The following is a 22,925-nucleotide window of genomic DNA, read 5'->3' on the forward strand; positions in this document are numbered from 1 at the left end:
GAAACATGCGTCAATTGTTATTTCAAGGCTGCCATCGATACTAAATGAACAGCACACGACCAACATATAAACCTTTACCTTAGAAAGGTGGGGCTGTGATAACCGCACTGTTCCATTTTCCTGTTGAATGTTTTTTCCCGCAATCTCGTGTTCAATTAATCCATTGCGAAAGAAACTGTTACCGCAACGAATATGGAGGTTGTCACGTATCTCTGAATACCGCACGACAGGATCCACACAGCAGGACGTGCATGGTATACTGCGGAGAAAATAAAGAGTACGTAAGAGTTAGACGGTGTAAGAAATGAGGGGCTTCCTTTGGAGGAGTCAGCTTTACTCTTCCGAGGACCGAGGCTTTTCGATGATGTTAGGGCCGGGGTTGAGCCCCGGTGAAAGCCCTCCTTACGCTCAAATCAGCAATTTGCCGATAGAAATATCGTTTGAAGACTTGGGAACGTGATTATCAAGTTGAGCTCCCATCATACCTCTGTAAGTTGAGAAGGGTCTCGTTAGGAACTCTTCAGAGAGGGTGCTCCAAAGGGGCGTGTTCATCGCGTACGCTGTGACAAGGCTTGTGGAGATGTGACGATGTAGTCTTCGTGGGCAGTCGACTCGACTGCGTCAGCCACCGCATTGTGACAAAGAAGTAGGCTGGCAATAACTGCGCCCTACAGAAGCTGCGCCTCAGATTAAATAAAAGCCCAAACGACTCCTCTCCCAACTTTGCGATGGTCATTTTGGTAGGAACTTCAATTTCCTACGGGTAATAATAAAGTAAAATCATGACTGATAAAACATTATTATCAAGGTCGACGAGTAACTTTCTAAGGGCAGGGGATTTGAAATATAAACAATAGATGAATATTCCCAAGGATTATGATAGAACAATCATCAGATAATCAAAGAACGTCAACACATCCAAACACAAATAGGTGAACATCCTTGGCTGCAAATCTCAAAATACTCTTGCATACACAAAACATATTCAAACACAAAAAGCAAACGAAATCAACACGTTCAAACAGCAGCTCCAGGAACAAAACTGTAACGTTAACTAAAGTTGTAGGTTAACATATCTTTTTCAGTAAACTACAAATAGATACCAATAGACAACACCTTAAACTGTAAATAAAATTCCCAAAAAATATAAAAAAAGAAAAAGAAGAAGAAGGAATTTTACGGTCAAACCGTAAAGTTACGATTCAAAAGGCAACTCAAGCAAATACTCCCCCCAGCTTACATTTAACAACCCAAAATTCACGTTCATGTCATTCTTAAGTACAGGACTCAATAGATATAACATGAATGTTTTTTTTTTTTTTTTTTGCTTCTACACCTCTGCATTTGAATGCATTTGCATAAGCCAAGGTAGTAAAATTGGATTATTCACGATGCAGCTCCTGGAATAGTAGTCTCTATATTTGCAGGCATGAGAACATTGAAGCCATCGGCAGCTGTGGATACCAACATCCCTGGGATCTGCTGGTGCCAGTGTATTTCCTTCAAATCTTTCTGGCCCTATATATATACACACACAAAAATAACAAAATTATATTGGTTTCTCCTTAATCAATATTGGTTTCTCCTTAATCACATACAGATACAAGGAATAAGATAAATCTGACAGTTACTTGCTGAAATATATTGGGCTCGTTCAAAGCAGAAAGTTACCCTAAATTTTCCATTAAGTCGCAGAAATATCCCATAGGGGTTTAGAAGTGCCAATTTGACCCCTTTGTTTCAATTTTACCATGTTAATTAGGATATTAAAAAGTATATACTAATAGAACATGACAAATTCCTCCATATGATTATATAAATGAAAATATGATTATCGCAATAAAATTGATGATTTTATCAAAAATTGATGACTGTTTGACTAAAAGTTGAAGACCAAGGGGGTAAATGTCACTTCTAAACGTTAGGGAGATTTTCTGTCATTTCTACAAATTATAGGGGAACTTTCGTAATTTACCCGGACAACTGGAATAGGAACAAACCTGATGAACGAAAAGGAGCTGAGGTGGTAGATCTTGTGGGGCATTTGCTTGTTCTTTTATCTTTGCTTTAAATTCAGCCTCTTCTTCCTCATCTCTTTCCAATGAGAGGTCCCATATTCTGGAAATATAAAACAAACACGATTTACATAGGATTACTAAAATTTAAAAAAAAAGTAAGTTCCATGACATTTTTGCTTTATTGCCTTTCGTGTCGTTGATAGTAAAAAAAAATAACTTACGTCAACTGATTATCTGCAGATGAGACAGCCAAAGTGGATGCTTCATGTGGGCTCCATTCTATTGATGTAATAGGTTGCTTATGGTACTCGAAGTGTGCAACCAAGGAATCTCCCTGCAGATGTAAATGGACGCACGTTAAGCTTTGAGCTCGTGCAAAGAAATAACCATAACAAAGCAAGCAATTTTCCCAGTCAACAAATTACAGAGATGATATACTAAGCAAACCCCCTTCAAAGCTGCTAATGGTATATAACGATTTGAATTTAATGTATACTTCCTATGTAAGTCTAAATCTTGTCTGCATCCATGACCCATGCCAGTATATCTCACTGATCGGGTTTCACTTTAGTTTATTGTCTAGATGAACATTGTACTGCCAGCTATCTTGATTCAATGGATGTAAGGGACACGGCTCTTGGAATGGGGGGAAAAACCATCACTTGGTACCAAGCTGGTTAATCAATTAGCTTTTTTCCTTTCCAAGGAATATTGATGGAAATTTCTGGGATGATAAAACTATGCCCTACAACGGTTCTTAGCTTGAAGTAATAAACAAAAGCTGATCCTATTCAAGTAGGGAGGACAATCTCAACCCACCACAGCAGGTTTCCTCGAACATAATCTAAATTACCGGAGCCATTATTGGGTCAACCTAATCTGAAATTACTAGAACCAAATCTGAAGTGTGTATGTGTGTATGGAAAAGGATTAAGGGACTTGACTCAGTTCGCTTAGTTTGACCCAATTAAAAATAAGTTACAAAAATAAAACAATTCATATAAATAAAATGGAGGTTTTACCTATATACCATCCAAATCTACTCTATTTGCAGATCTTACCCTCCAAATAAGACTATTTGTTACATTCTTTGGATTGGTTATTTCCACTATTAGAATTTTTTTTTTTAAAACGCGCTGCGAAACTCGCTTCACAACTTATTGTAGGGTAAACGCTTCGAAACTCAAGAGTGAAACTATTTAGCCCTTGAAGCTTACGCCTCATCGCTTAAAGCATAATTGAAGTATGTGCTTCGAGCTTCATAAAGTGCTTTTATTTTGAAGCACACGCTTAAGACTAGATAGGACATAAAAGGATCATTGACTAACATTAAAATGCCCCTATATATTTTCAATAACGTGAGTGTAAATAAAATATGTACGTTATGCATGTAGCTTGGTTTATTATGATTCAATTCCATACTTCACATGTGTTAATTCTTATTTACTAATCAAGACACGAATGATATATTTGTAATTGTTACCCACTATATATTATATGTTCATAATTTTTACTGATTTAAAATTAAAATATTTAAACTTGACTAACATTAAAATGCCCCTATATATTTGCAATATGACTATGTGAGTATAAATAAAATATTATGACATGCATGTAGCTTAGTTTATTATGATTCATTTCTATACTTCACATGTTCAATTTTTACTAGGTTTTATGCACGTGCAATGCACGTCGTTAAAAGTTTGTTCCTCGGTTCCACTTTGATAGTTTTTGCTCATTCATCTCTCGAAACTTTTTTGTAGTGATTATTTATATGTAATTTCTATTGTAAGTTTATTTATATGTAATTTTATATTAAGTTCATGATTCCTTTAGTATTTAAATAATAAAGTACGAAATTTTATAAATATTTACTAATTTTTCTTGTATCTTTCATGAAAAATGCATTTTGATTGGCAAAAAGTTGTTAATATGTTCTTTAAGAGGAACTCAGTTGGTGCGTCTTTGATAAATATGCCTTTTGTCAATATCAATTTAAGTAATTCAGAAATGTTTCTGAATTTTAGGTTTATTTCTTTCACTTCTCCATTTAAAATGAAAATAGGTTGATTCTTTTGAAGGAGACATCATAACTCCTTATATTTTTTACCCTATAAATATTATTAACATCAGAGATCAATGTTTACACATTATAATCAATTAATATTAAGCTATTATATTGTAGTCTTTTATCAATTTTTGTAATTTAGTCTTCTATGAATTAATATTATTAGTAAAATTATATACAGTGGCGTTCATTTTTAATCTGTCATATTTTTAAATTTTTATTTCTTAACTGGATGTTTTTAGTCTATTGTTGTTGCTATTTTTTACCAGTATCAACTTAGACTACTTTTAGATGCTAAAAGGATCGTAAAATTTAAATTGGAAGCTAATTTTTTATATTTTAATGAAAGAATATCAAACAATTGCTCTTTTATTTGCCATGTTAAAAAAAAATAGCCTTTTTTGTGATTTCAAACTTTTGAGGGTATGTTTTGCAATTTTGTGATTTATAAATTTTAAATTCTTCAAAGGATATTGTTAATTTCTAGCTTTCATGTTTGTTATTTTAAGTTCTAAAAAATCAGGGTATTTTGTGTATTTTTGAACTTTTGAGGGTATTTTGTGAATTTTTAAAAAAATTAGGTTTTTTGTAATACTTCACGTATTATAATATATTAGCTACGTACGATTTCTTAATCTTATTATTTTAAATTATTAAGCTGTAGGTAGTTCACGTGGGATTCGTATAGGATATAATTATTATTAGGATAAATTAAATTTTAAATGAAATATTCAAAGTAATATTTTATTAATCTTATTTTTTTTTACTTGTTAAGCTATAGCTAGTTCATGCGGGGTTAGTATAAGATATAATTAAAAATTATGATAAATTAAGCTTTAAATAAAATATTTAAAATACCGAAGGGTAATATTGACCATAGAAAGTTTTTCTTAAACTCGTGCTATTAAAGAGAGTAAGTATAATTTACTAATCAGGACATGAACGTATATACTTGTAATTGTTACGTATGTTATATGTTCATAATTGTTACCAATTTAAATTAAAATATTTAAACTCATGAAGCTTACACTTCACGCTTTGAAGCTTACGCCTCACGCTTTGAAGCTTACGCCTCGCTTCATCAAAGGGTCTAGCACTTCGTCTTGCGCTTCCGCTTTTTTAAACATTGGTAACTTCTACCCCTCATTTAACACGGTCAATTTTCAAACAAAGTAAGGCTAAATTACAATATACTATGTCCCTAATCCAATAAATTAACGTAATTAAAAGGTATGCAAAAATAATAGTAAAAATGAACTTGGATAGAGAAATATTGCACTAAGTTTAATAAATTAACACCATATATGTAATCATCAAATCGATGTACCAATGTATTAACTGATGAATAAATACTTAACTTGTACATGTGCTTCTCAAGTTAGAAAAATCTGAAACTTAATTAGCTAGTTTTCTGCAATTAAAGTTATTAATTCAGGAATACAGAATCATTTTTAAAGACCAGCAAAGTGTAAGCAATGTCAAAGTGTAAGCAATGTCATACTCTAAAGTTTTACCAAACTTACTCAAGATGTGAACAATGCAGAAAAAAAAAATCATGTCAAAAGATTAACAATTATTTTTAGTTTTTTAAAATTTAATGTCTCTATGATGTTTTTGAGCTGTCGTCATTGGAGCTTCGGTTCTTCAATATGAAATCTCCAACAACTACCAAAATTGATACCTAGGGGAGCTACCCTGCTATCAATACTGGAACTGAGCTCTAAACATTAGCAACTAATAATTCATAGAAAGTTAGTATCCCTTCATCTGAAGCTAAACAAATCCTTCCTAATAAACGGTTGGTAATAGATTTTAAGAAAGTATAGGGTACTTGAGAAAATAGCCTTCAATTAGATACTTGTGTCTCAAGGCATTAGCCAAATAGCTTTTGATCAGAAGAACCTGTATTACCCATTGATCGCAAATATCTACCAAAAAACAGCATGACATCAATAACACGAAACAGACCTCCGGAGTCCATGTATTAAACATTAGGAGCAAAGAACGGACAGTGCTAGTTCAATATATGCATGGATCTCGTTGATTAATCAAGCTAGCAACTATCATATTGACAGCAAACACTAGAAAAACAGTAAGTATAACAAAAAGTATAACTTATTTGGAAAAAGCTAAACTAAAAATAAAAACTCCACGTATACCTTGATCAATCGAAGATCTCGTATAGAAAATGTGCCATCGTCACTTCCTGATGCTAACATACAGCTTGCTAGCCTATGCACAGAATAGAGAAATTAATAGATAGAGTCTATAAACAGACTAGAGAAACTAATAGATAGAGACATCTTCTATAAACAATACTTATACTAGAGTACTCCACTTACTGATTCCATGAGATAACATTAACATCAGCATTGTGTGCCTTTATAGACACGGCTGGTGATTTCCCTAGACGGGTATCCCATATAGCAATATTTCCATCCACAGAACACGAGGCAAACACGTCTGCTTCTGTAGGACTCCACTGCAATGTGAAGAAACACATAACAATGTCATTAAATATAACAGCAGAAAGAATTGTGTCGCTATCCCCAGAGGATATCCACCATATGGCACAAAAAAATTGCACTTTTCAGGAATAATGTGTACTTGTAGATCTTCAACACTAGCAGTATGCCCAACAAAAGGATTTTTATCCACATTCCATGTTTCAGAAGAAGGTTCCCAAAGGTGAATACAATTCCTGCAATCACCTAGAAGCACAAAAGCAAACACCATTCACATGTTGTACTCCTTTCTGAATAAATCAATCAAAAGATATATTTACCAACTACTTTGACTAGCTGGAACATGATAAACATACCAGTAACAAGCCTTCCAGGAACAACTAGACTCCAATCTATTGCATAGCCTTCATCTTTGTGCCCACCAAAATTCATTATTGGAGCTTGATGGTGTATGCTATTACCTCCCCTGCTGGCATCTGTTTCAGACTCTGCTAAAGCATTTAGGATGGAGGTAAAGTTCCACACCTATTCAAATAAACCACTAACTGTGTCAGAAATAAAAGATTAGGTTATTGCATATTTGTTTGATTTCACTGTAATAAAGGGCACATCACAGACTTCTTAGAATACATGTTTTATGACTAAACGATAAGGAATTGTGTATGCATGAAGATTATCAGTATACTGACTTACAAGCACTAGTGACTATTTTACAGCAAAAGGACAAAATAATTAAAAAATTAAAAAAATGTTGATTGGATATGCAATAAAAATGAAATTTGGTTGTTAAAACTGAAACTCCTCTCCTGAAATTAGTGTCGAATCCAAGTTCATTCATTCTTCTCCTTCAAGTCAGCAACATGCCACAACATTTATCTAAGAAAATAAGTTCAAGTGAAAATGATTTACAACCTGAACGTGCCCAGTATCGCCCCACGTTGCACATATATGAGGCTTTTGAGTCATGGAGCGTATCCGATTTATACATCCTTGATGTGCCACTTTATGCAACTGGACAATTAAGATGACCAATGTGAGATTACAAAAATACTTATACAATATCCTAAAAGTGTATAGACGAATAGAAAACTGACGTTACCTGTAAAATAGGTTGTGTAGACTCGTCGGCCTCATCCTCGTCTTCATCGCTACTGCTGTCACTGTCAATATCAGTCTCATTGTCAGCAGATTTAGAAGGCAACACCTCACGCTTTTTCCCAGATATACTGGAGAGCTTGAAAACACCAATATGATTCCAGGATGCTTGCTCGGCCTATAACACAGAAGTTAAAGACATTAATAGAACCAAATATGCTGCCAGGACTGGTATCAAAAGCAAGCTCACTTGAAAAAATAACAATTACAAAAAACAATTATATGAGGGAATAGCAATAGCTACTTCTCAAGCAACTGGTGCACACAAAGAACGGGTAACAGAAAATTCAAAGAGAAAAGATGAAATTATCAGGGCAGCAGCACTAAATTTGAATGCCTTAAGAAAGAAACAGTATAACTAATCTCTTCATAAGGTTTTAGAGAACAATAAGTTAGAAGGCTAAACACTACTAAATTTTATATGAAAACAGAATGAAAATAACAACAACAACATAAAAATAATAACACACCTAGAAATTGTATTAGACCATTTTTATGTTATTGCTCACATAGTATTAAAATCACTAGCGCACTTCCCATTATCATCAAATAAGTTATCCCGAAACTTGACAGATGACTTAAGAAGAAAAAGGAAGCCCTAACCATACCTGAAAATGTTTTTAATTATAAAAGCAACAAACATATAGAAAAAAAGGAAGGAAAAAATTGTATAAAGTATACAAGAATTACTTTAGTTGGCTAATGAAATTTGAATCATTAACACATGTGAATTTGCTTTAGTTTGCTAATGAAACTTGACTCATATCACCTTTAGTTAACTAAAATGTTTTCCATACCTATTCTTTGGTTTGCGAATGAATTTTAGAATCATATAAATCATTCAATGATCTGCAAGCATGCTTATCACAAATACAAACTTCTGTTAAAGAGAAAATCTAAAATACCTGAGTCCCCGCGACACCATAAACTGTATGAGGAAACTCCGAACGTACCAATCCCAATGAATCACGAACAATATCAAAACTATGAATATAAATGGAAAATTAGCTTCTACCAACATCTGCACAATTCATTTTAAAAAATTATACAAAATTACACCTCAAACAGGGCCATCCAATGCTGAAAGCCCGCAGATAATTATAAGCAGAGGGATCAAATTGGAGCTCTTCTCCCTCTTCCAACTTATCAACTCCAGGTTGCCACACCTAATAATATTCAAACAAAATTAGGCTTTTCCCCCCCAAAATCGAACAAATTTCAAACGAATTCAATGTCTTCTGATGAGAAATTTTACCTGCGCAGGGGCGGAGGGGATCGATGATGATTCTCCCTTCTTCGTCTTTGATCCCTGCAAATGAGGAAGCTCATTACATCAAAATTCGTGCAAAGGCAAATAGCAATTGAAATAGAGAGAGAAACAACCTTGTTCTTTCTTTTGATTTTCTGTATGTTCTTGAGGCTGCGAACCATCTTCTTCTTCTTCTTCGATTTTTTTCTTTTTTTTTTAATTTTTAATTATGAGTGATCGGATTAAAAAGATTGGGGTTTTGTTTCGCGAAAAGCAAAAACCCTAGAAACTTGCGGCTCATGTCAAAATAGGGGCCCGAATTGGGTCGCCTTAGTGACGAACCCGCGCCGTTATCAGGCCCAATTTTGATCCTCCCAAATTAATAAATGTTACGGTTCGGCCCAATAATGGAGGAGGGGAAAGGAAACGGGCACCGGAGACTTTGGGCCGGGTTTACATGCTTTTTTTTTAAAAAAAAAATCTCCTATTGTTTATTGAACATACATATGATTAGAGGCATTATCAATCAATAAAGCATGACTAATGTAATTATATGTTTTTTCTTAATGAAAAGATCGAAAGTTATTTTGGCTAAATTGCACTAAAATTCCTTATGTTTCACACATTTAGCTCTCACATACTCTTAGTTGTTTTTCGGAGCATTTATACATCATGGGTTGTTTAAAGTTAGCAATTTAGTACCATTTGTTATGCAAACATAAAAAATTTCAGACGAAAGTTGATGTGTTCTAAATAAAACATTGCAAGTGCACAAGTAGTGTGTATAGCATGTAAGTGTCGATCCCACGAGGAATGTGTGTATTAGAAAAAATCCTAAAGAGATTCTTAAAATATGAAAGAAAAGAGAGATTGTGGAGATTGGTTTGAGTGTAATTATTGTAAATAAAAGAGCAAGAAATAAGAAAAGAGAATGAAAGAAAGAGAAGAGAGAAAACAAGAAAATCAAAAAGAGAATAAAATCTGAAAGAAGAAGCAAATAAGGAGATGGAGGAAATCAAGAGAACAAAACTCGGAATCTAGGCTTGAATCTACTAATTAATTCCTATTTTGATTTAAGAACTATTGAATTTAAAAACTACTCTCTTTTAATTCTCATATTACCTAAATTTCTTAAACATAGATTATAAAGTATTCAAACAAGCATAAACAATCAAAATCATATTCAAATAATATTACCATTCATGATTAGAGATAAACAAGTAGATAGTAATTCGGAATTGAAAAAGTATAAACTATTTAAAAAATTTGAGATAAGTATAGCCTATCAAAAAAAATTCTACCAATTAGTTGTCTAGTTGATTATCCTAAGCATGATCATATAAGCACAAAAAGAGAGCAATTCAAAAACCAAAAAGTAAATTAAACTAGTTTCATCTAATCCTATAAATCCTAAAGAAATAAGCTACTCATATTAGAAAAGAAAAAAAAAAACATGATACACACACACACCCACAACACAACCACACCACACACACAACACACAGCTATTATATATATATATATAATATATATATATATATATATATATATATTATTATATATATATATATATATATTATATATATTATTATATTATATTATATAATATATATATATATATGAATATAGACACACAACAGCAGGCACACTCCAAGCAATGAATAAACACCACAAATAAAAACCAGAAATAAAAAGCATTAAATAAAAATAAGAAAAAAAAATGCTAAACATGCTATTCTAACTAAGAAAATAAAAGAGGAAAAATAAAAACTTACATTGCAAGGGATTAGCCAATTGTGAAGTAAATTTTAATCAACCAAAGAGAAGAAGTAGAAAATTAAAAAAAAAATCATTTATTGCAAACCAAAGTTTATAATTTTGGAAGGCCTAATTAAATGCACTCCTCTCCAAAATGGAGTTTATTGCAAATGCGGTAGCCATTTTTGGAAGCTGCCCGTTAGCATAGTAGCTGCGAGAGCCTGTCAAGTCCCGCCTTACCGCACTTGATCCGGCAAGCCTATACTTCTTGCTTCGATGGCCGTCACTGCAATCGTTGGAATTGGTTGGTCGCTTGCTTGATTGGAAGGACTGTCGCTTTTCTCTCGTAGCTTAGCTTGACTGCTCGGGTAGCAACGAGCTGTTAGCCCTTGGATCAGACTTAGGCTTTGAGAAATCAAAAGCAGTCATTGATCATTTATGTTGCAAACAAATAGATTAGTTTCATCGATTAGGTTATAATAGAAATTGTTGTATTATGTTGACTTGTTGACTCGACTCTTCTTAGGCTTCTAGGCTTTGTTGGTTTTCTCTAGGCTTTTTTTTAAGCTTCAAATATAGATATATTAATTGGGCTTCTTCGATCGCTTATTTGATAAATCCTTTATTTTCTGCAAATGCATAAACCAACTGATACTAGCAAGTATATTTATTTACGAAAATAGACAATGAGGGTATAAAAGTGCAATCAAATATGGTGATGAAAAATTCTCATATAACATTCATATATAAATTTTAAAGCTTTTTAGTCATTAATATTTATTAAATTTACTGTTAATCTTATCCAAATTCTAATTTACACATATTGATCCTATGTGAAAAATAAATTCTGGATGAATATAACAGTGAGTTTAGAAATTTAGTTGCTAGAAAGTTATAAAATTAGCGTATGAATATTATAGGAGAACCTTTGGTAGAAAGTTTTCATATTTGTATAATGGAGGGTACAAAAGTGCTAATTTTAAATAACTCAAAGCATATAAATGCTCCAAAAAGCAACTATGCATATATACAAGTGTTAAATGAGTGAAACGTAATGTATTTTAGTGCAATTTAAAATCTGTATCTATTCAAGCTATGATCTTAATGCTAAGGAAATGGCAACGGTAAACGGAACACCAATTTGGAAGGGGAAAAAATGCTCAAATGTACTTAAAAGGTAGTAAAAATATCGCTACTTTAATCAGGATCATTGATTTGTCTAGTAGATAATTTTTATTTTTATTTTTTACTGTAAATTAGATTAGATATGAGTGCAATTCTTTAGAGAATGATAAGTGATAAATTTAGAATGAACCACAACCACCCACAAAACAATAGATACATAAATAGACGACGGTGATAAAAATAGTGGTCTATCCACTACTCATTTGAAATGACAAAGAAAATGGGAATAAAGGTTGAGAGCAAAATACACGAACCTCAAACAGAAACCATTATCTTCACACACTAAACAAACTGAAACTGACAAAAAGTAAAAAAGAGACGAAATATGCTATTAAAAAACTGGCTGTTTACATGTAATTATCCATCACATAATTATTTCCAGCACTCAAAACCGAAAAAAAAAAAGGGGATGACAAGAACTCAGCTTCACCCTTTCAAAAGATCTCTTCGCTTCAAATAATAGGAGCAAAACAAACTGCTACGATGATCAATAGGCATTTGCTTTTCCCAACTCACTGGAACTCTAAGACTAGCATTACATATTCTCTCTTACATCATACAGAAAGCCAAGGAAACAAGAAAACACCATTGAGCCAAAGCTCACAATTTGATTCCATTTGGTTTTGCATCTATAGAATCCGTAGCTTGTGCACGTGATGTACTCAAAAATGACCATGAGAAGGAAAACCTCTGGTGGTTCACGCCGTTATCTCCCTGTGGGCTTGTAGAGAACAACGGTTACATACTTAGACTGAAACCTGTGGGTTAAACCGAGGGCAACAAGAGATTGCGAAGCCCATCCTTTTTCAATGAAGAGATGGTTGAGTACGACATGCTGAGGCTTTTCGGGGGTTTCCTCGTCAGAATTTTGGGCTCCAAGAACAGTGAGATGAACTTGCGGGGGAACAGCCGGTGGCTCTTTTGCAAAGTCTTCGTCCACAGGGAATGGCTGGCTGTAGCTGGAGTCCGGAGATGGGGGAGGCTCGAACTCTGATACACTTTCTAAGTTCTCTGGAACATAGTCCTAAAAAAAACATAAGAACGAAGAGATTTGTTGATCCAGCCCTAATTATTGAGAGTAATATGTAGGGTATGTAGGGTAAGAGGGGAAAAACAAAAAACAAAATAGAGAATACGGCAGAAACAAACTCCATAATTAACCTTTAATAAAAACTCGTCCACATCTTTCTTCAATTAGAAGTCTAGAATTGAACCTTCTCGAAATAGCAAGCCTGTACCTTGTTCAGCCAGATTTATCATGATCAAATCACTCTATGTAGGTCAAGTTGCATTATCCATCCATCCAACATCAGAGTTGAAACATATGAAGATAGTAATGGCTAATGAGAGGGATATCGACTATGTTATCTGGGTACTTCTAATATGGACCCACACCGTACCCAACACGTGTCGTACCCGTAACCGACACTTCTTGGACTCTCTTTAAATATATGCATATATTAAATCAAACCTGTACTCAATTATACAATGCATGTTTAAGTTAAAACACTCATCATACGCTTCTTGGATGCATATCCCACACTTCACAACCATTGTTTGTAACTTGTGGATAGGATCAAGTTCGTTTTAGCCTCAAGAGCTACAATTTTGAAGGGTGTTATATGGCTCCAAACTATGACTATATTCCGTGAGTTTAAGACGTGTCCCCATACCCTGCCTTTTCCAAATTTGCCGTGTCCCCTTCCCGTATCTGTGCCCTTACCTGTGCAACTTAGGATATTAACATAGAATACTGTTAAAGAGTCCATTTAGTCCCACACTGACTAAATGGAAAACAACTATAGAGATTTGGGTTTGTCTCTCCAACGACTACTTTTTATTGTTGAATTCTCACAGGTCTCTAACAAATAGTACTGTGGTCAACGACAAGCTTCCCATTTGCTTGCGAGTGGCAATAAGATTTGGGTTCCCTCCTAACAGTTAGCTTTCAGATATGAGTTCTTCTAGTCTCTAACAAAAGACTAATGGAGGACTATAATTGACAGGATCAAGACTAGTTGTTCTTTTGTTCCAAACTTCCCATGACAATCCAAAGGATTAATTGCAGACAGACCCATACACTATCACCCAATTGCGTGTAGACCCCTATAATTATATTGCAGACCTCTTGAATGAACTTTTTTGACTCTTTTACCCCATGAGAAAGACAACTAAAATAAATAAATAAACAAATAAATAAATAAAAACTTTCGAGGATAAAAGAGTCAAAAATTCAATGATAGGGTCTATCACCACTTGGGGCAATAGTACAGGGGGTCTATAGACTCTATCCGCAATTAACCCTACTCTAAACAAAACAGATAAATCAAAGAACTGGAGGAAACTACTGAAAACAAAAGTTTCTGATTGATTTACGTGTTAATTACGAAAAAGGAAAGATAACTTCGGGACAAGATAGATAATGCAATTTTCTTTAAGAAAAATAGTTTCCTTCTCTAGTTTAATTACTGAAGAAAAATACAGAAGTTATATGACTTTCTTTCCAAATAACTAAAATACTTTTCGCAATCAACTGGATGTAAGTTATAATAGCAGGATAGTTAGCATTTTAACGGGCTTACTAATTGAAACATTTTGTGAAGAAACACGGTAATATTTTCAGATAATACTCACATGGACATCAAGGACATTAGAAATACGTCCTGACTCATCAGCTATGGATGGAAGATCCGCAATGTATCTCCATTCCCCATCTACAATGAACTTGTACTGATAGACCCCAGATGGAAGAACCAACAAAATGGAGTGATCCTTGCCTGACCTCTGAAGGGACCTCCTGAAATTTAAAACAAAATTGAGACTCATTTGAATCTATTTCCAATCAAATAAAGTATTTGAAACATTTAAACTCAGATTGGGTCGTGGAAATAGCTATACCTTGAAGCCCAGTTATCCCACGATCCCTCTACCTTGACATCCTTTCCACCAAGATTCCATGTAATGAGTGTAGGGATCCCTTTTTCAATGGGGACATCCAAAGGTCCATAGGCTTCATTCGTCCATAATTGATTAAAAACTGGAGGTGCATCAGTAGCCCTCTGCAAGGGAGCCACAGGAACCTGAAGCATAAAATAAATTATCAATTTCCTTCTAAATTAATAGGTATGTTGGTCCACAGTATTTAACCAAGTAAGCGCCTAGACCTTCAACAAACGGATGCAGTTCAATTGTGACCAAAAGACACTAGCAGATTCAGTGAAAATGAACTTAAGATCACACCACTCAGTACCTTGTAGCAGATACAATAAGGAATAAGCTTAAAGACTCAATTTACTTTGATACAAACTTTTTCTTTCTCATAGAAAATCAAGGAAAAAGCTTATGCAGAGAACAGAAAGGGAAAAAAATTCATATTATGCGGGCTTTCATAGTTACCATATTCATATCTCTATGAATTTCCTGATAGGAAAAATAAAAATTCAGCACAAAGGACATACAGTACATATCAGTTTAGGTAAAGCTTACTAACACAGTGAAAAAGAAACACAATTTTGTCAATTCAACTTGCTGGACACTTCTTCTTTATTGGAGAGATAATCAAAAAATGAGGCACCAAGTTAACATCTCACAATAACAGGACACCAAAGTTAGCAGCCTATACACTGGACACGTCCAAGAAGATATAGCATGGAAGAGAATGATTGGTCCTAATTCTCATGAATTAAAATAGGCTTGAAACTATAAAACATAGAAGATGGAAAAAGGCACCCAAACTGGTTACAAAATAAATTAGTTATCCAAAATAGTTCACATATTCCACATAGATTTGCTTTTTAAAAAAAGAAGCAAATAATAATAATTGCAGGTCCAGAAAGCCTACCACCAACTTACTAATACAGGTTCCAATTTGTGGACAAATATGACTAGTAAGTAACATTTCCAAAAAAAAAACAGGGGTGGACAATTTTGGATATAAATGTTTTTTTAATGATATACCCTATGTCGACCTAAACTTTCTCCAGTACCAAGGCATGCAAGTCCTGCATCAGTTTAATAGAATAATTTCATTAACCTTCTCCGGTGTTGAGACTGAATAAGTGGATAAAGCACTAATTTTATAGCCACTTCACAACCTTATTTTGAGCATCATTCCACACTATTTAAAGATGAGACTAAATAAGTGGATATAGCACTAATTTTATGGCCTCTTTACAACCTTCTTTTAAGAGAGATTCCACAATATTGAGAGATTCCATGAATCTCCAATGACATAAGAACAATGTGGATGAATAGTAATGGGAACATCACATTATGAGAACCTTTCGAGAAAGAAAAATTAAGAGAAAGAAACTATTTTGCAAGAAATGATTTTTCAAATTAGGATATGACTATTTGAGGAAATGGTGTGTATAATGAAAATAACATAAAACTACTAAAAAAGAAGTTAGAAAAAATAAAGTGGATAGCAACATGCAGAATTTTGACAGCATGGACGAGGTTTTTACTTCAATACCTGAATCTGCTAGTTAATTTTCAAAGTTTATCGACTTCGGACTAACCTCTCATGTATTCTAATAGAAATTTATTAGCTACATACAATTAGAAAATGAAGAAGAAATGTTCAAAAGAATTATAAGGCTTGAGAGGCTATTTGTGTGGGAATAATTAACATCAAGATTTTTGATAGAGTTGATGTGGGTAATAATCATGTGCCTGGCTCAAGGAGGAATGTTGTATATATGGTGCTTTCATATTATGGGAAGAAATACCAGCCAAAGTTAAAGAGTGATATCAATCAGAATCTGAACTTATTATTGTTTGGACGGACAATTATACCGTAATGGAAGCAAAGATGGAAATCTGGATAGTTGTGGTTTAAGGCGCATCAAAGGTTAATTATGGGTTATATATGGATTAGTCTTGACAGGGCTTTGTGTGTCTTCATAGGAACTCATAAAAGTTACTAATGAAGGTTTTAAGATGTTTTCTTGTGAGATTTTGTGCATTTATTCAGGATTCTGATTGACCGTCTATACAAATAAAAAATTAAACTTTCCAGTTATCCATATATTTCTTGTTCTCTATTCTTTCTCCTTTCTCCTTTCCCCTTTCCATATGGATAGTGCCACAACATTGTTGCCCATATAGTTTGGACTATGATCTCATCTTTGTGTAGAGGTTTTTCCAAGAAAACTCCAAAAGATGATAATAAGGAAAGAGATATTATTCTATCATTCAGAATATAAAGATTCAAACAAGCCAGGGTCCTAGTCATTGTAAATGATCCAGATTGAAGTAACTTAGCTTATTGGAATAGATGAAACAGTAAATGGTTTGGTGATGGGAAAAAAATAGAGACTGGGAGTCAAAATGTGTTGTAAGCAGCCTTTGAACCTTATGTGCTTCCCACTATACCATATTTAAAATGCATAAATACAGCCAGACTAATTATTTCTGAAAGGTTCTGGTCATAGAGTAACAGACAATAAATTTATGATAAGCAATATATAGACACCCGTATCAACCTGACATAGTACAATATAGACTGAGGCCTTTACAAACAGTTTTTTATAGTGTAAATCCCTTCCCTACTTTTAGTCTCCAAATCTTGTTTCATTCTCCGATTTAGAAAGGTATTTGGCACTCTAAAATAATTGTGAAGGCACAAACAAAAAAGTTTATTTGGAATCATGGTTCATTCACAGAGAATGGACGCATCTTTCTCCTATTGATTATTGAGAAAACGTCAAAACTCCATAGAACATAAGCAATCAGCAGTACAAAAGGCTAGAAACAAATCAAACCGAGTACGAAGGCGTTCATATTTGGATTTGTATAAATTATTCGAATTCAAATTCTAATTATCCACTTCTGGGGTTTTAAAATTCGAACTCGAATACTCGATATTTGATAAATAATCATGAACATTCACGAACATTTATCGAATATCAAAGTATCTTCGTTTTGCTGAAGAATTTAATTTTCAAATAGTATATAAATTTATAATTGAAAATTGTTCCTCATAATTATGATGTATATATATTTAATACGAATGTTTAGTTATAAAACTGATTTAAAATTCTTTAAGTCTCAAAATTTAGTATATAGGACTTATGTAGGAAGTGTAAATAGGTGGGAAATATAGCATCATTTAATCGAATACTAAATAAGCAAACGAATCGAATATACATATGGGCAAATTTCATTAGTTTATGAATTTGAATACTAAAATTTATTTAGTGTTAAATGAACTATTGAATCAGATATTATTGAATAGTTACTCGAACAATTAACAACTACTTGTTAATTATTTGGTCCGTTCCCAGCCCTAAGTACAAGAAGAAATACACAAAAATGGAAGGATGCTGGTATCAAAATTTTTAAAAAGCCTAGCATGGGGTACTGCACAGACACCGTAGTGCGTGTATGTTATACAAAAACATAAATTAGCAGCTTCCTTATTATGTGGACTCCAAAAAGGCTCGGCCTCTGTAGTATATACGTACTAATTTTGTCATAAACAGTATATATTTCTTTACACAATAATAACGAAATATGACATACAAATAGTATAAGCATAATATTCCTTAGATTTATATGAATCCATACGAACAGTTTCTGTCTTTCCGTTTCATTTTTATCTTCAGTTTCTAGATTACAGTTTCCTTTCTATCTTTGATAAAGGAGCTTAACGTATCTCAACTCTAATGATGAAACATATAAATAAATTATATAGTATGTTTTCATAGATATTAACTTTGAATAAGAACTAAAAGGAAAAATTTTATCGCAATATGTGCAACAAATCAAGAGAAGATAGGCATTTGCCAAAACGCATCTGAGAAGCGTCCAGATTATCTAGACCTTTAAATATGTACAAGGAATCAAAACACAAGCTGGGCGCTTGTGCTGAATGTCAAAAACACCCTGCAAACGATTGGAATGCTCACAAAGTATCACATAAGATGACAAGAGCACACCGCAGAGCTTCATAATAGAATGTTCCTTACAACATTACTCGGTAAACACTTGTATTGTCTCTTAACAATCCAAAACTGACACCTCAATCGCCAGTTTGGTGATATACACTTTTTTCATGAATAATTGAGCAACTTACACTATGACCTGCATATTGCGTGCCACTTTCAACCTCTCCATGACAGCATGTTACTTTTCTAAAGACATATTGCGTGCCACTTTCAACCTCTCCGTGACTGCATGTTACATTTCCAAAGAATCTGGGACATAATTCCCGCTGTTCATGTGTATAGCTTCAAAGAGGGAACGAATCCTCAATAACGTTATCTGCTGCATTCCACTCGTCTTACTTCATGGATCTCCTGCAACTCAGTCTAGCTAGTCATGAGTGAATTCTATCCAGTGTTCTCTCAGACAAGTTTGGAAAGATAGCAACCTTTTTGTTTCCTTACGCTTATTATAAGGAATAAATGACAACCAAAATACCTATATTAAAGTTAATTAAAAGGTCCTAAACTGGGTGACAGGTGCACAGAATCCTAGAGGACGTTCTACTATGTTTTCACAGACCCATAGAAGATTGAAGGTTCTAAATGCACTAAGACATGTCAGTGCAAATGTCAGAAACATTTATAAGTACATTTCTTTGTTTTCCCAATGAGTTATTTCTGCCGTCAATCTTCAAAAGGTAATTTCTCAGAAACATTGAATAACAAACTATTCAAGAAGCTAGTTGGTGTAGAAAGGATTGGTGCACCCTGTTTCTACTACATTTCCTATTCAGACCTGGATGCAACAGAAGAAGAAAAAACAGAACCCCGAAGGGTCAATTTTGGAATTCATCTATAAGGCAATCAACTTTCTTTGGTTTTACCTTTATCTCATATTATTTGGAGTTCATGTGCGACGAAGGCTAATTAATACACACATTAAATTAAGCGAATATCATAATTAATGAAGTAAAGAGAACTAGAGATAAGCCTAAAAACTTGTTTAGTAGCAATTAAGGTGGATACGATAGTGATTAATTCGACGAAGGAAATTTCCCTTAATAGAACTGAACGGAAGAATAGGATTCACGTAGACAATCCCAAAAAATTGGGTCAAAGGATTTGATGGTGGCGTTGTTATCCACGAGGCAATCATCCCTCTTACCTTTTTTGTACTAACTGAAGACTGTCAGGCTTGTTCATTGCGTCCCTTGAATGCACCTTTAAAAAAACTCCAAACCCTTGGTTAGTCATTCTTTACAGTGAGATTTGGTCGTGGCATATGCTTTTCAGCTCTAGCCACCAACAGTTTCTAACTAAATTTCCTAGCTCCTAATGATCTTCTTTTGAGTCTCCTAATGATCTTCTTTTAAGTCTTAGTATTCACCTCACAAATGATGTCACAGATCCTTCTTGCCAAAAAGACTGATTGGATATTATACCCTTACTAGGAATCTTTGAAGAACTTCTTTTATTGTTTGGCAAATTCATGAAGAATATATGACTATGCCTGTTGTGTCAAACAGACACCCAGGAGTTAACAGCTGCTGATTTTCTTCATTAACAGTAAGCAACCATATCCTTTTATAGTTAGCTAAAAGTTTTGTTCTATAAAAGGCAGTTTTAGTATTTTTGTGTACACATAGTTTCTCCATGTATAGGAAAGTAAGCAACTGATAGAGGAAGATTTTATAAAGGAACCCAAATTCACTGATACTTTTAGCTCTCTCCATCTTTTCACACATTTATATTTCTCCTTTCAAGTTAATCTTTTACTAATTTCTATTCGTATTATCATTTCCCGCCATAAGGTGTTTTCCTACACTATTTTCTTAATGCTTCAGAAAGGAAAGCTCGCATTCACGAGCTCTCATCTAAGATCACATTGTGCATGTCAAGGTACAAGGACTCATGTAAGGATCCCTAGCTTACTCTTCTCCTGTTCTGATCTCAGCTAGGAGGGGAGAAAGTCAACATAACCTGTTCAATTGGAACAGTTAAATGAACAAGAAAATAGGCAAATCAATCATCCACTATTCTTACAAGCTTATCCTCTATAATCTCTTGTCGACTAGCCTCCCGAAGTATTCAATTCATTCAAAGTTGAAAAATAAAGCCGACTTGAATATGCCCTCTTTCTTGCTCAATATAGTTAGAACAAAAATAAGCCATGGTCTTAAGCAAGTTATCCATAATGTTGGCGCCACCAAGGAGATTAAAACCAAAATCAATTAGAAAAGTAGAGACCCAAATCATGAAATTAACGAAGTAAGGCTCACTGTAACCAATCATTGCTCCAATTCAACTACAATTGACATTTTAAGTGAGTTATTAAAAGAAATAAAACATGGAATTAGTAAATATTATTTATGGATAATGCTGTCTTAAACAGAAACGCAACAACATCCAATAGATTCAAGCCACAAAATAAATAAAATATTAAGAAACATTACCCATAACCATCATCATGTAGATTTCTGCCTCTTGCCTGAGTTAATTAACTGAGTAAGTTAAAAGCAAAGAAAACAACTTTAGTTTGAAAAATGAACAAAGATAATGATGAAATCCTTTTCGTAGATAACACTGCCAAAAACAGATAGATTCAATCAAGAAAATTAAATTAATAAAAATTAGAATTATCACTCATAATCATCATCAAACTTTATAAGCAAGCAATAATCACTCCAATACAAGTCTACAAGTCATTAAAAGTAGCCTTTTCAGTAAGTTAAAAAGCATATACAGCATCATTAATTTTATAAACAAATAAATAAAAGAAAAGCTAATACTGCCAAAAACAGATATTCAATTAGATCCAACAGATTCAAATCACAAAATAAACAAACAAACAAATAAATAAATAAGAAACATTCTTCATAATCATCATCATCTTGATTTCTCTACCATCACTACTCCAATTCAAGTCTACCTTTTAGTGAGCTAAAAGCACCAGAAACAAATTTAATTTACAAACCTTATCCTAGATACTCAAATTAGATCCAAAAGAATCGAGCCAGAAAAATAACTAAAGTAATTAATAAAAAATCGTCAGCTTTCTGTGTCAATTACCTGAGGAGCGAACATGAGGGGAGATCTCGATCGGCGGGGGCTATCGGGGGGAGTGTTCCCCATGGAGTCCACCGACTGCGCCCTCCGCACGTGCGACCTCATCGACGACGGCGGCGGAGGAGGAGGGAATCCCTCGGGATCTCTGCCGTCCGATCTCATCGAGGGATCATCGTCCCCGTTCTCGAGTTCCTCCTTCGCGCTCGCGTTCCCCATCGGAGGATTACGATATCGCCACTCGAGGAGGAGGAGGAAGGAGAAGGGGCCAGGGAAATGGACGGTGATTTGGTGGTTATTTACGAGATTGCCATGGTTTCGTCTTTTTGGCGCCGGGGAGAGAGAGAGGGGGAGGAGAGGGAAGGGAATTGGGGATTTTTTTTTTTAGAGCGAGGGGGGAGGAGGAGAGTGGTGACGTGGCGTGGGAGAGGGTACGCTGTCTGCTGTTGGATAGCCAACCACTATAGCAGTCAAACCGAGCAGTGATCTATTTTGATCATATCGAATTTGGTAGTTCATTAATGGTAAATAAATAGTATTTAATATTTAAGGAAAAATTCCTCAAACACCCAAAATATGAGACTAATAGGGGGACAAGTGAGGTGTCCCCTCCTATTAGATAATGAGTTGACTATCTCATGAACAAATAGAAGTTTGCTAGATTTATACTCAACTTGTTTGATTATTAAATATTTATTTCGATGAATTGTAAAATTACATGCATAATATTGTTGTGTTAACCCATCTACATTGTGTAATAATGCACTAATTTTAGAGGGTTAAAACAGTCTTTTTGATTAAAACAGTCTTTTTTATTACATACTTTCGGAGTTCATTAACTATAAGTTATTATTCAATAGAGATATTATTGCATCATTCAATGAATGTTCACTAATATTCGAAAGTATTTGTATTCAAATTCGAAGAAATTCAAAAAACGATATTTGAATTCAAAAAATTCAAACGAGTATACAAATACGTTGATATTTGATTCCATCAGAGGTGTAACATTCGAACCTAGAAACGAAATCCAAA

At 34.0% G+C, this 22,925-nt stretch overlaps 2 protein-coding genes across 2 annotated transcripts; both read right to left on the reverse strand.

The window, feature by feature from the left end:
- On the reverse strand, positions 1,034 to 9,257 carry LOC109849288 (glutamate-rich WD repeat-containing protein 1). Its single transcript, XM_020419098.1, has 13 exons — positions 9,090 to 9,257; positions 8,962 to 9,015; positions 8,766 to 8,872; positions 8,612 to 8,690; positions 7,651 to 7,824; positions 7,464 to 7,562; positions 6,908 to 7,076; positions 6,694 to 6,797; positions 6,429 to 6,568; positions 6,246 to 6,318; positions 2,240 to 2,352; positions 2,001 to 2,118; positions 1,034 to 1,518 (listed from the first exon to the last, which is right to left on the reverse strand). The coding sequence occupies exons 1-13, from the start codon at positions 9,135 to 9,137 to the stop codon at positions 1,387 to 1,389; spliced, it is 1,410 nt and encodes a 469-aa protein (XP_020274687.1). The 5' UTR covers positions 9,138 to 9,257; the 3' UTR covers positions 1,034 to 1,386.
- LOC109848911 (SNF1-related protein kinase regulatory subunit beta-1) lies at positions 12,197 to 22,307 on the reverse strand. Its single transcript, XM_020418633.1, has 4 exons — positions 21,897 to 22,307; positions 14,797 to 14,978; positions 14,533 to 14,695; positions 12,197 to 12,922 (listed from the first exon to the last, which is right to left on the reverse strand). Exons 1-4 carry the CDS (start codon positions 22,107 to 22,109, stop codon positions 12,605 to 12,607), a joined length of 876 nt encoding a protein of 291 aa, XP_020274222.1. The 5' UTR covers positions 22,110 to 22,307; the 3' UTR covers positions 12,197 to 12,604.

This window comes from Asparagus officinalis, chromosome 7 (assembly GCF_001876935.1).
Source record: "Asparagus officinalis chromosome 7, Aspof.V1, whole genome shotgun sequence".
NCBI classification, from domain to species: domain Eukaryota; kingdom Viridiplantae; phylum Streptophyta; class Magnoliopsida; order Asparagales; family Asparagaceae; genus Asparagus; species Asparagus officinalis.

What these genes read in the sequence shown, in the direction of transcription:
- LOC109849288 (XM_020419098.1), bottom strand. Translation starts at nt 9,137, where the DNA reads ATGGTTCGCAGCCTCAAGAACATACAGAAAATCAAAAGAAAGAACAAG. An exon ending in AATGTTATCTCATGGAATCA is followed by an intron (nt 6,319 to 6,428) that starts GTAAGTGGAGTA and finishes TTCTGTGCATAG; the next exon opens with GCTAGCAAGCTGTATGTTAG. An exon ending in GAGATCTTCGATTGATCAAG is followed by an intron (nt 2,353 to 6,245) that starts GTATACGTGGAG and finishes TTACATCTGCAG; the next exon opens with GGAGATTCCTTGGTTGCACA.
- LOC109848911 (XM_020418633.1), bottom strand. Translation starts at nt 22,109, where the DNA reads ATGGGGAACGCGAGCGCGAAGGAGGAACTCGAGAACGGGGACGATGAT. An exon ending in TGGGATAACTGGGCTTCAAG is followed by an intron (nt 14,696 to 14,796) that starts GTATAGCTATTT and finishes TTTAAATTTCAG; the next exon opens with GAGGTCCCTTCAGAGGTCAG. An exon ending in CTAATGTCCTTGATGTCCAT is followed by an intron (nt 12,923 to 14,532) that starts GTGAGTATTATC and finishes TGTTTTTTTTAG; the next exon opens with GACTATGTTCCAGAGAACTT.